The 15,376-nt window shown below is 41.2% G+C and overlaps 1 protein-coding gene across 1 annotated transcript in view; it reads left to right on the top strand.

Annotated features, from left to right (window-relative positions):
* The window catches only part of BLTP3A (bridge-like lipid transfer protein family member 3A), a 109,481-nt gene that overhangs the window by 53,360 nt on the left and 40,745 nt on the right, over positions 1–15,376 (top strand). Inside the window, exons 6-7 of the mRNA XM_054979899.1 lie at positions 521–661; positions 7,231–7,401. Of these exons, the coding sequence (XP_054835874.1) occupies positions 521–661; positions 7,231–7,401 (312 nt within the window). The remainder of the gene's footprint in view (positions 1–520; positions 662–7,230; positions 7,402–15,376) is intronic.

Here is a 15,376-nt window from a genome sequence, read left to right on the forward strand (position 1 = left end):
ACCTTTTGCTTTGTGCCTTGTAGAGTGGTTCCTGCTCTGCAAAAACTCTTCTGAATTTAATAAACAACATATATTTAAGCCTGGTGTCTAGAGTTACTGACCACATGTGTGCAGGTTCTCCCAAAACGAACCCAGAGACTGGGAAGTCTCAACAAACTAAAGATCTCAACCCTCCAGAGAGGTGCTAGGGGTCTTGCATGGCTGTGTTCAGCTCTTGGGAACGGTGGCCAGGGGTTGAACCTTAAGACAAACCCCTAAGTGTGGTGTTAAATAGCTTCCAGGCATCTTCTAGGGATTTGATTGTGAAATCTCCCCAACTCTTTACACCTCTACGTCTTTGAGTCAGGACTCTAGATTTGATTTTTTCCAGCTGCCCTTTTAAAATAGGTGGGTACTTAAGATTCTGAGTTTTAAATATGCAGCATTCCTTTTCTGTGATTTTTTCCCTAACATGTAGCTATATGCATCTTTAGAAGCTTAGCATATTTTGTCTTTATGCCTGTCTCATCTCTCTGTGTAGGTTTTAACATTTAAAGAACTTACCTGGCAGACTCTTCGGATAGAGGCATATGCTACAGATAATGGTGATCAAGATCCTATTGCCACACCTCTAAGACTTATTACTAATCAGGGCAGAATCCAAATATCCCTTAAGAGAAAGGTGAGTATATTTTTTCTGCTGGCATGATAAAGTATGCGAGACTTGGGTTCAGATCAGGTCATTCCAGTGTATTTGAGTACAATGCCATAGAGTCCACCCTCTGAAGCACCCATTTTCTCCAGGGAAACTGATCTCTATGGCCTGGAATCAGTTGTAATTTTGGGAGATCTCCAGCCATCACCTGGAGGCTGGCAACCCTTCTTGGTAGAATAATAGTTGCATGATGATGATAGTTGCAAATGTTGTTTGTATTTGTTATCCGCCCTGAGCCTGCGAAAGCGGGGAGGGCGGAATATAAATATAATAAATTAAATTAAATTAAATTAAATTAAAAAGCAGGTTCCATTGTGCACAAGGTAAATGCTCCATTTTTTGGTTATTTACATGACCACATGTACTTAATAAGCATTTAATGGAAACTAGTCTGATGATGTTCACAAGCATAAATAGAATTTTTAAAATGAAAATTCAGTTCCCCAAAGGTCTTTGATAGGTTTATAGATTGTGTTTTGCAGGCTACCTCCTGTACTCTCGGATATCTTGGCCATATTCAAGAATTAGTTTATTCTAAATTACTTTGAAAATGCAAATAAACCCACAAGGTGGCTAGCTTACAAATTAAGAAGAGAAAACTGTAAAAGACAATATCATTGAGGAATGAAAAAGGAGAAGAGAAAATACTCCAGGAAGAAATAAAGAAGGTGGTAGAACTCTTTTATAAGGAGCTTTACGGGAAAATGACTGTCCATCCAGAGCAACAAGAAGCATATTTAAAGAACGTGGGACTGAAGAAATTTAAGGAAGAACAGAGAAAATTTTTAAATGATCCAATTACTATGAACGAAATAGTACAGGCAATTAAAAGATAAAATAAGAGAAAATCTCCAGGACCAGATCGCATTCCAGCTGAATTCTACCAATGTTTTGAGGAGACCTTAATAGCCCCATTCAAGTGCTTGATGGAAAAAATATGGGATACAGAATCCTTACCAGAGACTTGGAAAGAAGCCATGATTTCTCTAATACCAAAGGAAGGAGCGGACTTGAAAGAAATTAAAATCTATGGACCAATCTCACTGTTAAATGTAGACTATAAAATCTTTGCAACTATACTCTCATGGAGAATGAAGAAAATAATGGACCAGATGATGCATCAAGACCAAGCGGGTTTTCTAACAGGAAGACAGACTAGCCACAACATAAAAAAAATATTAAATATCTTGGAATACTATGAGGCCCACCCAGAAAAACAGCTAGCTCTAATGTTTCTTGATGCGGAGAAAGCCTTTGACAATCTTAACTGGCAATTTATGTTTAAACAACTAGAAGAGATGCAATGTGGAGAAAGTTTTCTTAGAATAATCCAAAAAATCTATGATAAACAAAAAACCAGAATCTTAGTTAATGGCCAACTAACAGAACCAATAAAAATCGAAAAAAGAACAAGACAAGGCTGTCCACTATCACCTCTTCTTTTCATAATAACATTGGAAACACTTATGGATAAGATACAAAATTCAGATGGAATTAGAGGAGTTAGAATTAAGAAGCAAGAATATAAGGTACAAGCGTTTGCAGATGATCTAGTCTTCATTTTAGAAGAACCTTTAACATCAATCCAGGAGCTCCTGCAAGAAATTAAGGAATATGGTGCCTTGGCAGGCCTAAAAATAAACACTCAAAAGACAAAGCTCATTACAAAAAACATGCAGAAACAGCAGATGGAAGAACTAACCCAAAAATTACAGCTTGTAATTGAAAAAAGAATAAAATACCTAGGAATCTGGATGACTAATAGATGTAGTTCTCTGTATGACGATAATTATATGACATTAATAAAAGCAATTTTAAAAGATCTGGAAAGATGGAAAGACCTGCAGTTATCATTGCTGGGAAGAATTGTGGTGATAAAAATGAATGTTTTACCAAGAGTCTTGTTCCAAAGCATACCAGTAGGGGTACCCCAAGCTTTTTTCAAGGAACTTAACCAGGCTGTACAGTCTTTTATTTGGCAGAATAAAAGACCACGAATTAAACTGAAAGTGTTACAAGACACAAAGGAAAAAGCAGGTTTTGCTCTACCGGATTGGGGGTTATACTATAAGGCCTGTGCGTTGACTTGGTTGAGAGAATGGATTACCCTGGAAAACGAAAGACTTTTAAATCTGGAAGGACATGACTTATTGATGGGCTGGCATGCATTTCTCTGGTATACAAAATGGGAATACCATAAGTACTTCAAAAATCATTGGATAAGGAAGGCATTAGTGATGGTTTGGGAAAGAATAAGACTTGTCTTTTATGAGAAAATCCCTTTGTGGGTCTCCCCAATCGAAGCATTTACACAACCTAACTTGAAAAAAGAGGGGAAAGCCCCTACTTACAGGATACTGTTGAAACCAGGTGGTCTGTTAAAAAACCCAAAAGAAATGACAGATCTAGACATTGAGTTGGAATGGTGGGGCCAGGCACAATTGGAATCTAGATATAAAAAAGACAAGGTAATGGGCTTCTACAAAAAGGATGAGAATATTGATATGATAATGTGTGGTGCCAATGTTAAAACAATAAAGAAATTATATAGTATGCTTTTAAATGCAAAATTACAGGGGGAGGAAGTTAAAGATACCGTGATAAAATGGGCAGAGAACGTGGGACATACAGTTGACTTAGAGCAATGGTCGCAAATGTGAAAGGGCAATTTAAGGATGACAAAAGCAGCCTCTTTGAAAGAAAATATTTACAAAATGTTTTATAGATGGCATCTAACTCCTATTAGGATAGCCAAAATGTCTTTAAATATGTCAAATAAATGTTGGAAATGTGAAAGTAACCTGGGTTCATATTATCATATGTGGTGGACATGTAAAAAAGCAGCAGAGTTCTGGAAGATGGTCCATAAAACGACTCAACAGATACTTAAGATTTCATTGCCTTTGAAACCAGAACTCTTTTTATTAAACCACAAGGTGGTTCCAGTTAATAAAAACCAAAAACATTTGATTTTGAATATAATCACAATAGCCAGGTTATTATATGCAAAACTTTGGAAAATGACAGCCATCCCAACGCAAGAAAATTTGAAGGGATTCTTGAGACAGCTGAAATGGATAAATTGTCGAGTTTATTGAAAGAGATGGACACAAATTAGAAAAGAAATAAGTAGTCTGTTTGTAGCAGCAAAAACAATAATCACAATAAAATGGAATGCTAAGGCAGCACCAAATATAGACCAATAGCTTAGTAAGGTGTGGGACCAAATGATTATGGAAAAAATTACAGAAAGAATTCAACAATCCTCAGAAAAAGAAAAGACAACAGAATTTTACAGTAAGTGGAAGCCATTTCTTGACTACATTACAACAAGCAACATACAATCTACGAACACAATCTACCAGTCATTAATAGAAATATAAGCAATTGAAGAACAACAAAACTTTCATGGATCTATAAGAAAAAGAAACTTTAAATGTTAATAGTAAACTTGTAAATAAGTTAATTGTTATGTGAATGTAAAAGTAAGACTTGAATTGGACTATGTGCTTGATAACCTTTAATAAAAAATATTTTAAAAAAAAAGAAAAGAAAGAGATGGACAATACAATATATAATGACATTTGGGATTCATTTTATAGCTGGATACAGAGGAAATCTGAAGAAACCTAGCTCTTAGTTAGAATGAAGACTTTTATGGACATTATTTAAAATGAATGGAAAAATTTGCAAATAAGTGGCTGAGCTGCAGAACAGATTGATGTGACAAGAAATAGACTGATTGGTGCAATGTATTAGAGTGATATAACATGAACTTCTTTCCCCCATCCCTCTTTATTCTGTATTCCCCTTTTCTTAATAAAAAATAAATAAAAAACCTATTACAAAAAAAAAGAATTAGTTTATTCTTAGTTCACAGACTAAGGGTAATAATGAATTCATCTTCAGTCTTCTGTGCAGTCCCACTTCGGGACTGCGCAGGTGCAGGCCAACCGTGGAGATAGATTTTTCAAGCTCGGAGAAGTAGGGGGCGCTCTGCCCCTACAACAGGCATGAGTGCGGGTCTTCCTGCCAAAATGCGGTGTTGCTAGGCAGAGCACCCCTGATTCCCTCAGTTCTTTTTTTGCTGCCAACAGAGAAGGTTCTTCATCGTCACTCTCCTATGCTTCTCACCTGACTTTATTCAATCCTGTACTGACAAAAGACCATCCATCGAGTGCTCTTTTGCCTAACCCTTGACAGTTGTCTTTGTACTTCTGACCTCAGATCAGCTTGACCATTCTTTTCGTGAGTCATGATGTCTCAAAAGGCACTGTTTAGAAAGTGCAAGAACTGTGACACTAAGATGCTACACATAGATGAACATAAGCCTTGCCTTCTCTGCCTGGAGGAATTACACAACATCTCTGCCTACCAGCACTGCCAGCAATTCACCTCTCTGGAGAGATGGTTCTATCAGGTTCCAGCAAGCTGGCTGCAAAGCCATCTGCCGAGCAGGTTCCTGGCCACCATTCTGAGCGGTCAGTTCTGAAGGCACACAGATCGGATCTATTATAAAATCGCTGGTTCTGACAATGTCGTCAGATTCCTCTCACACACTGGCCAAACAGCTTCGAGTAAGTGCAAATCATCACACAGAGAGGATCATGCATCTTTGGAACCGTTGGCCCAGAAGAGCAAGACCAAATCGAAACATCCAAAGAGACCGTTGTTGACTCTATCTCACCTGCACCATCGCTCGCCCTCCTCCACCAAGTCCTTTGTGGTAGAGGAAGAGATGCTACCAATGCCAACCACTCCTTCACCACCTCCAACATCAACCATCCAAGAGGTGGAAGAAGAGGAACTCAGCTAGACGGAGGAATTCAGACCCTCCTTTACTCTGGATCCGACGCTCCCAGTTCCGACCTCACTTCTGATCACCAACCAGTCGAGCCAGAGCACTTTTCTTCAGCCGACAACTTCACAAAACCTACAACAACCACCGACTTGGAACAAAACCATGGCCCACCCGAGATAACCTCCCTTAACTCCTGCACCTTGGCAACAACTCCCAGTGCCTGCACATGTGTCTAACAGGCAGGAATTCTTCTCCTGGTTCCAAAATGCTTCCTCATTCACCTCTGCACAAAATCCTCTACCATCAGTCTATTCGGTTCCAGAACCGATCCCCATCCCCATTGGGATCTGAGAAGGTGGCAGACTAGGCATTTCAATCCAACAGAGCCTCGGTTGTCGCTTCTGATCCATCCCCAGACGAGCTGATTGGAGGGACAACTTCATCCTCCCCTGGAGAGGACTTCATACTATTCTCAGAACAGATGCTGGGAATGGCATATGCACTGGACTTGGATGTCTCAGCATCTACCCCTAAACCCAAAAGCAAGATCCTACAAGCCTTATACAATGACTCTCCTGCTTCAGTGGCCTTCCCAGCAGTAGAGAATCTTTTGGATATCACCCGTGACATATGGGAAAAACCAGCTTCCATGACTGCCACCTCCCATAGAATTTAAAGCTTATACAAGTTAAAACAACATGACTGCATATTCTTATTTAGCCACCCACAACCATTCTCCTTGGTTGCAGAAGAGGTTCAGTCCAAGGCGTGTTTTGGATCTTACTCCTCCCCGGTAGACAGGGAAGGTCGCAAACTGGACACTCTGGGGAGAAAAATCTATTCATTTGCATCCCTCAATTTCTGCATAGCCAATTATCAGGCTATTATGGGATCGTATAACTTATTCCTCTGGGACTGTTTAGCTTAGGGGAATTGAGGGAATCGGGGGCACTCTGCCTAGCAACACCGCATTTTGGCAGGAAGACCCACGTGCATGTGTGTTGTAGGGGCAGAGTGCCCCCACCTTTTGAGAGCTTGAAACCTCTTATCTCTGCGGCTGGCCTGCACCTGCGCAGTCCCGACGTGTGCCTGCATGAAGACCTAGATGAATAACAGTTACAGGTAAGTGCAACACTTTTTTCCAAATTGCCACAATAAGTAATACAATATTTGTGCATTATGCTAAGTTTTAGCATTTTAAAACACTGGTAAGTTTAACTATATAGCTTGTTCCTTTCCTCTTTAGATTAAAGTAATACCCTGCCTTTCTTCCCAGTGGGACTCAAAGGGACATACGTTGTTCTCCTCTCTATTTTATCTTCACAACCACTCTGTGAGCTAGGTTGGGTGGAATGTGTGTGACTGTTCCAAGGTGTTCCAGCAAGTTTCCCTGGCAGAGTGAGAATTTGAACCTGAGTCACTCAGATCATATTCTGACACGCTAACCGCTATGCCACTGGTGGGCTTCCTGCCAGCCATGCTCCTTCTTCCTCCCCATGATGTCCTAAGGGCCTCACTGGATATTTCTGAATATTAAAGAGACGGATAAAAAGCCTGTACTGTATAACCCCCGCCACTTATATTGGAATCACACTGTCAGCCAGAGGAGTTGATTCCCTCCAGTATTGTTTGCATACGCTTTTTGCAGTTAGGCCATTTCATCACCAACAGCAAACAGGATCCAACGCTTTGGCCCCAAATGTTAACTTTCTCATTTTTCTTATTTATGAACTAGACAAAGGACTGTAATGTGGTGGCATCCAAGCTAATGTTCCTCCTTGATGACTTACTGTGGGTGCTGACTGACTCTCAGCTGAAGGCTATGATGAAGTATGCAGAGTCTTTGAGTGAAGCAATGGAAAAATCAGCCCAGCAGAGGAAAAGTATGGCTCCTGAATCTGTCCAGGTAAGCAGCACTGTCTGTGTGTAATGGTATTTGGTGGTGAATAACAGAATCTTGGCAAAAACAGTTAAGAAACTTTTACTAGATGTAAGTCATTTGAATTTGTCAACCAACTGCTGAGTCTCTTCTCCATGTGTAGGCACCTTCAGAATTTAGGATCTTCTGTGATGGCACCTTAGTTGTTGAACTATCCACCCAAATATTAATAAATCTGGCACTGTTCTGATATTTGTATTTTGTTGCTAGCTCTACTTTATTGTTTTGTTGCTCTTTGAATTTGATTATTTTATTGCTTTTCAACAGAAAGGCAGGATTCATTTTGAAAATGAATACATTTCTGTTTCTCTTAGGTTGGTTAGTTTTCGTGGAGGGATGTACAGCAGATAAACTTTTCATTTAACATTGCTTATGGCTTGAATCCAAATCTGCTTGTGCCTTGGAAGATATTCTTCTTCATGCATTGATGGGGTCTGTGATATGGTGGGATTCCCTCCTCCATCTGTAGCCTGCCATGACACATGCATGCCATGACTAGGGGTGTGCAGTGCCAGGGTGTTTTGGTTTACCTGAATCAGGAAAAAGATTCGGAATCAAGCCATTTCCAAAGCAGCAAGCCGCTTCGGAAATCGTGATTTGGGTCACTTCGGGTGAAAGGTTTGGCCGTTATTATCTTTTTTTTTCTTTTTTTAAAAAAATTTTTTTTTATTGGATTAGATATCATTAAATTGTACATTACAATCAGTTTCCTTTAATTTTCCCAATTCTAACCCCCTCCCTTTCCCCCCTTTTGTTGACTTCCAACAGTTTTCCAACCCTTTGTCCTTTTCCCTTACTCATTTTAAATTTATTCTATCTGTCAAACGTAAACTTTCACTTTCTTCTAAGCTTATCTATATAACACAGTGCTCCTTCTGTCTTCCTACTTACTTTAACAACTAAATAATACATAACTAAATAATACATTCTTGGCATATTTTCTTTTGATAATAATCATTTAGCTAATTTTGGTACTCTATACTCTATCTTATAATCTCATCTTCAATATGGGACAAACAATTTATCCCTCATTTAGCATAATTTTAGATACTTCTATAAACAGTACATTCAATATAAGTCAACCAATTTAACTTATACTCTATATATTGCTTTTTCTACATATCTTATGTTCATACTGTTTTAATTATATAATTATATTATTCTTTCATTATGCAACTATCCACCAAAAATAGTCAACCAATTTGACCCATATATACCTCCAAACCAATTCAATCAATTTAATACATGATCTATACATTAATATATATTTTCCCACCTTACTTAAATTCCTTCATTGCAATTATAAAATTATCTCCATTATACAATTATTGCCAGAAATGAAATTAATTAGTTTCTATCCTTATAATTAGTTAATTTCTATCATTATAATTCTTGTAATAACACCTATAATACTTAATGCAATATATAATAGTCTAATAAAATAGTTGCTTAGAAATTCTCATTTACCTCTCCACCCCCGGTAAAGTCACCTCCCTCTACTTTTATTGTATTTCAGTAATTTTCAAACTGCCACAGTTCTCCTCCCACCTCCCATTTCTTCACTAAATATTGTTTCAGCTTCTCCCAATCCGTGTTGAACTGTCCTGGATCAAGGTCTCTCAGTTTCCTTGTCATTTTGTCCATTTCCGCCATGTACAGCAATTTATATATCCAGTCCTCAACAGTTGGCACTTCTTGCACTTTCCACTTTTGCGCATACAAAAGTCTAGCCGCTGCTGTCATGTAAAACAGCAGTGTCCTATATTGTGCTGGAATATCCTCCATTCCCAAGTTCAGTAGCAGGAGTTCTGGGTTCTTATTAATTTGAAATTGTAAAATCTCGCTTATTACTCTTATTATTTCCCCCCAGTATTGCCTAGCTACCTCACAAGTCCACCACATATGATACAAAGATCCCTCATGCTTTTTACATTTCCAGCATTTATTAGATGTATTCAAATTCCCTAGCGCAATTTTCTTTGGTGTCATATACCAACGATAAATCATTTTGTAGACAATCTCTTTAATATTGGTGCATGTCGTGATCTTCACTGTATTCTTCCACAAGTGTTCCCACGCCTCCATTGTTATTTCCTTATTAAAGTTTATAGCCCACTTCACCATTTGCACTTTAACTGTTTCATCTTCAGTATACCATTTCAGCAGCACTTTATATACCTTAGAGATTTCCTTTTTATCCTCTTGTAAAAGTGCCTGTTCTAATTCCGAATTCTCCATTCTTATCCCTCCCTTCACACAGTCCGAATTATAAAGATCTCTGATCTGTCTGTACTGAAACCAATCGTAACTTGGAGACAACTCGTCCTGCGTCTTTATTTTGGGTTTAGAAAATTCCATTCGGGTTATCTCCTTGTATGTTAAACACTGTTGTTCATTATCGACAGTTCTCGGATCTATTACTTCATATGGAACCACCCATGAGGGGATTCCATCTTGTAGGTAATTTCTGTACTTCTTCCAAGTTGTGAATAGGCTTCTCCGAATATAATGATGTAAAAACATAGAGTCTGCTTTTACTTTATCATACCATAAATATGCATGCCATCCGAATATTTTTTTATATCCTTCCAAGGCCAGTAATTTCCGGTTTTTCAGCATCATCCAATCTTTCAACCACACTAAACAAATTGCGTCATAATAAAGTCTTAGGTTTGGCCGTTATTTTCAATGGGGAACGTGCTCCCATATTTCTGGGAGCCTGGGAGAGGGGCATTTTCTTTCCTAATCACACCAAACTTGGCGGGGACCTTCTTCTAACTCTCCTCTAACGACCCCCCAAGTTTCATGTTATGTCTCCCCCGAAGAAGGTACCCCATCCTCCTCCACTCTCCGTTATTCCCTATGGGGAAAAAGAGGCTTTCTAGGTGGCTTGGGGTAGTATTTTGCAAGCAAAATGCACTCAATTTTCAGGAGACCTGCTCCTACCTCTCCTCCCACCCACCCCAAGTTTCAGGAAGTTTGCACTTTTGGGGGAGCCATTTTATGGCCTCCCAAAGAAGGTGCCCCTATCGTTATTCCCTACAGGAAAAAGGAGGCTTTCTAGGTGGCTTGGGGTGGCATTTTGCAGGCAAAATGCACCCAGTTTTCAAGGGACCTGCTCCTACCTCTCCTCCCACCTACCCCCAAGTTTCAGGGAGATTGCTCTTTGGGGGGGGGCATTTTATGCCTCCCCAAAGGTGGTTTCCATCCCACGCCATATTTCTACTGTGGGGAAAACTTTCACACAGCAGAAATACATGGATTGTGGCTGCCAATGGCCGCAGCCACGGTCCCACTCACAATCCATCCCCCAACAGCCCAACAGAAGCAAAGACACACATCCCAAAATCCTCCATCACCCCCGGAGCTGGCTGGCCCACCTACTCTCCATTCTTCCCTATGACGAGAACTTTTAAGACCTTGCTCCCAGGGGCACTCATGCACAGGGTGGATGCCACACAGCAGAGGCATACACCCCTGATGCATCCCTGGGAAAGCAAAGCAGAAGCAAATACACGCACCCCAAAATCCTCCATCACCCCCAGAGCTGGCTGGCCAGCCACTCTCCATTCTTTCCTCTATTCACACCAGAGAATCACACACACAATAAAAATAGGTTTTTAAAAATTTTATTTCTTAATAACAGCATTAACCATCACAATTCACATCATCACTATAAAATCACAACGTACAGTCCTAGATTACAACAGCCCCCACCATCACAATTCACAACTTACAATCCTAGATTTAAAAAAAAAACACCTTCACACCAAAAATAAACACAAACACAACAAAAATACTTTCTTTAAAATTTTGTTTCTTGGACTTCCTGCCCTCCCTCACCACGTAAGAGCATTATTAACATTACATTACAGCAGTACATCACATTACATCTCAAATCACAACATCAGTTTGAACCAAAAAATAACATCACACCAGAAAATCACACACCAAAAAAAATTCTTTAAAAATGTTTTTCTTGGATTCCTTGCCCTCCCTCCTCACAAGTGGGCTGAGGGCATGTAACAGCATTAGTGGCACATTCAAATCACAACATACAGCCCAGTTTGATCAAAAAAATATAACATGACATCAGTGAATCACACACCAAAAACATTTTCTTTTAAAAATGTATTTCTTGGATTTTCATCACTTCATCCATTCCACTCAAACCAGATTCAACCGGGGGGACACTCTTGCAACTTAGTCCAGCAGAACCATTGTCATTTCCTGCAGCCAGGCTCTGAGTTCAGCCAGTGGGGAAACACGGCAGAGCAGAACCAGACAGTACCAAGCCACCAGCACAACACAATGGGATTTGCAGACCACAGTTGCAAAGGATTCTCCCCCTCTGCTCACGCCAGCTTCAGGCTGAATGCTGCCTCTAAGGCAATCTAGCCTTCATCATCAGCTGGCACCCACCTGCAGCATTCCTCCCCGCTCCCCTTACCCCTTCAACAACAGCATTTAACAGCATCAACATTTAACAGCAACAACAGAATTTAACAACATTTAAGAGAATTAAACAACATTTAACAACAGCATTTTTAAAACATTTAACAACATTTAACAACTGTAAATAGCTTAGTTTGGGGCTGCATCTCTGGGTTTCCATGTCCTTCCACAGTTTACAGTTTACCTAACCTAACCTGTCTCTCCCTGTCTTCCCATTCCAGTGGCAATCAACATTTCGGGGGCCTCTATTCACATCAGAACAAATTTGTACCCACAGGGACTGAGCCAGTGCTGATGCATTCTGTGTGTGTGTGTGGTTGGGGGGGGGGGGCTGGCCAAATTGCAGGGTGCATCCCTTCTGCTGCTGAGTTCCACCCTCCTCCTGCTGGTGCTCTAACTAATTTTAATTATGAGAAGAGCGCTATTCTCCAGGTCCTAGACTCGCAGAGGAGGTAGGCCACAAGGAGGGCTCACCTCATTTGCTCTGAAAGTCCACTCTTGAGAAATCACCCGTCCCTCTGATGATAGGCGGCTCCTCTTGGCCTGCCTATGCCTCACCTGCAGACAGAGGGCATCTCTGGTGCTTGTGAGGTTTCCGTCCCACTCGGTGAAAATGCCCTTAATGCCAGGTCCTGAGGTTCCCTAGGGGAGCTCACACCAAGCGCAGACTTCACCATGAGGTGAAGTTTGTGGGCCACACAGTGAATGCGCTCCTGGCCCACCAGTGCTGCCGCTGCCCTAATGTTCTGGCCACCATCCGTCATCATGCATTCCACGGTCACACCTCCCTGGCCTACCCAGTTGTCCAGCTCCCTCCTCAAGGTGGCCACAATGTTCTCCGCTGTGTGCACCACATCAAGAACCTCGGTGTGAAGCAAGGCCTTGCAGTAGCCGGCCCAGCGGTCTCCCATCCGTCCATGCCTAAAACTGGGCACCCCACCCCCACCTTGAAGGTCCTTGGGTTTCCACCAGTGAGCAGTAAGTGACAGGTACACATGCTGCTCACTAGAGCAAGTCCAGATGTCGGACGTGAAGTGCACAGTTCTCTCAGCAGTGTGGGACAACTGTGCCTTCACCTGGTCACTGGCAGCTGTGTAAAACGAGGGCACCATGGCCCTTCTCAAAGTCGTGCAAGCAGGGATCGCATACCAGGGAGCGAGATCCGGGAGCATCTCCTGGAAGCCAAGTTGATCTACTAGGGAGAATGGCTGCCCATCATGGGCAATCATCTTGATGATATGGTGCATGATGTGCCTACTCGCTTTCTGGATCCCCCCTTTGGGCACAGTAGTGCCCTACGTACCAAGCATTTCTGTCAGAGATGCTTGGTGTCCCTGCCTTACAGGAACCCGTGTGGGGAGAGAACCAGAGGAGCCTGCCTCCTGGCTAGCTGGCATCTGTGTGGTGCCACTTGAACTTTTCCCCCAAAGAAGCACCACCTGGTGTTGCCTCTTCAGGTGGTTCCTCATGCCAGAAGTGGAGAGATGGTTCACATCCCTCCCACGACTGTTCCGTTGCCTACAATGCTTGCACTGGGCAAACCAGGTGTCCTCCGTTCTCTGGAAGTGAGCAAGAAAAGTGCTGCTTTCAAGCTTCCTGCCAGTTTTTATCAGATTGGAGGGGAAGGAGGAGGTTGTAGTGAGTCACTCACTCCTTCTCCCCCTCCCCTCTGCTAAGAAAGAGCGGGAAGCTTTTGCAAAAGTTTGCTGGCTGTTTGCAAGTGCAAACAGGGAGCAAAGTGCTCCTGGTTGACCCAAAGTGACCTGAATTGCTTCGGGTTGCTCCGCTTTGGTATTTCCAAAACGGGGCCAGCATGCTGGCCCTGATTCTAAAATACCAAATCTTACCGAATTCGGCCAGATTCGAGTATTTTACCCAAATCCAAAACCCGAAGCACATACCCCTAGCCATGACACATCCCACACCCCACACCCCACCCCCAATTGATCAGGAGTATTCTTTCAAAAGATGCACAGGACTATAGCAGAAAGAGAAGGATAAGAAGGTCCTGTTCCACGGGCAGAACTCTATCCAGCATCTTCACCTAGCATTGTGCTTCTGCATCTAACTTATAACATTGAGTTATGCCCTTGCAAATTATTTCAAGTCAAGTCAGTTAGCCTTTATTGGCATATAGCAGCAATTCAAGTTATCCACTTACAAAAGGAAAGAACAAAGTTAAAAGATTGCTGTATTACAAATACAAAAATACATTTAGAGCTTAACTCCGTGATATCCTTTGACGCAACTTCAAGGCAGAATGGAGAAACTCAGCCACCTTCTTGGTTACATCATGAAGGGAATCGTTAACAGGATAGACTATTCAGCTAGATGCTGTCTATGTGAACAAAAATGTGTTGAGTCAGTTACTCATGTCCTTTTGCACTGTCATTTGTACGCTGGTATACGTCAAACATACTTAAAAGCTGTCTTAACTAGTATGATGGCAAATTATTTTTCATATACAATTAAAGAACATCCTTCCTCTGCTTTAGTGCAGGGATGAACACTCTCCATTCTTGAAAGATTAACTTTTTTGTTTGGCAGAACTTTGGGAGCTGGATCCAGTTGCTAGTGAAACTAATTACTTGCTGCACACATGAATCATAGAAATACAAATTCACATTTGAATTAATGTGCACCAGGGATCCTAGTGTCAAACCTTACTACAAAGACTTGGCTATAGCTAGTCAGTGGGAATGCTACCATTGAGGAACAACAGGACTTGAGTCCAGTAGCACCTTAGAGACCAACAAGATTTTCAAAGTGTAAGCTTTTGAGTGTCAGAGATCCCTTCTTCAGACATGAGTAGGACTGGAGATCCCTGGGCTTTTATATCCCAGTCAAAAGTGGGTGGGGTGTTACAAGAGAAGGTATCAGGGAGTAAAGGTACAATGCAACATAATTATAGAAGAAATTAGCATCTGCAGTGAGATAAGAATCCTAAGGCTCTGTTCAGCCTCAGGTTAGAGGGTGGGTGGGGTCCATTGTTCTGAATTTGTGAATAAACTCTATTTCAGCAATCCACATTGCAATATCCCCATGAAGTTTCTCTGTTTGAGGACAGCCACTTTTACATCAGCAATCCTGGAAGATTAAAATGTTTTGAGTGTTGTGATTTCTAATGTTAGATTTATGTCCACTTATTCTTTTGCATAGGAACTGACCTATTTGTCCAATGTAGGAAGTAGAAGGGCATTGCTGACACTTGATAGCATATATAACATTGGAAGATAAACAAGTGAATGATCCTGAGATGGTATATAACTGGTAGTGTTAGGTCCAGTGATCATGCTATCAGATTAAATTTGGAGACAGAGTTTGCATCTTGGTTTATTGCAGACTCTGGTCCCAGAACCTGCAGAGATGACAGGAATGGGGAGCAAGTTTACTGTCTGGGGGTGGTGTTAACAGGAATTCTGTGGTTTTATTGAAGTTTTAATGTAAATTATGTTTTAATGTTATAACCCACCCTGAGCCCACTTGC

The sequence above is a fragment of the Eublepharis macularius genome, chromosome 5 (genome assembly GCF_028583425.1).
Source record: "Eublepharis macularius isolate TG4126 chromosome 5, MPM_Emac_v1.0, whole genome shotgun sequence".
Taxonomy (NCBI): domain Eukaryota; kingdom Metazoa; phylum Chordata; class Lepidosauria; order Squamata; family Eublepharidae; genus Eublepharis; species Eublepharis macularius.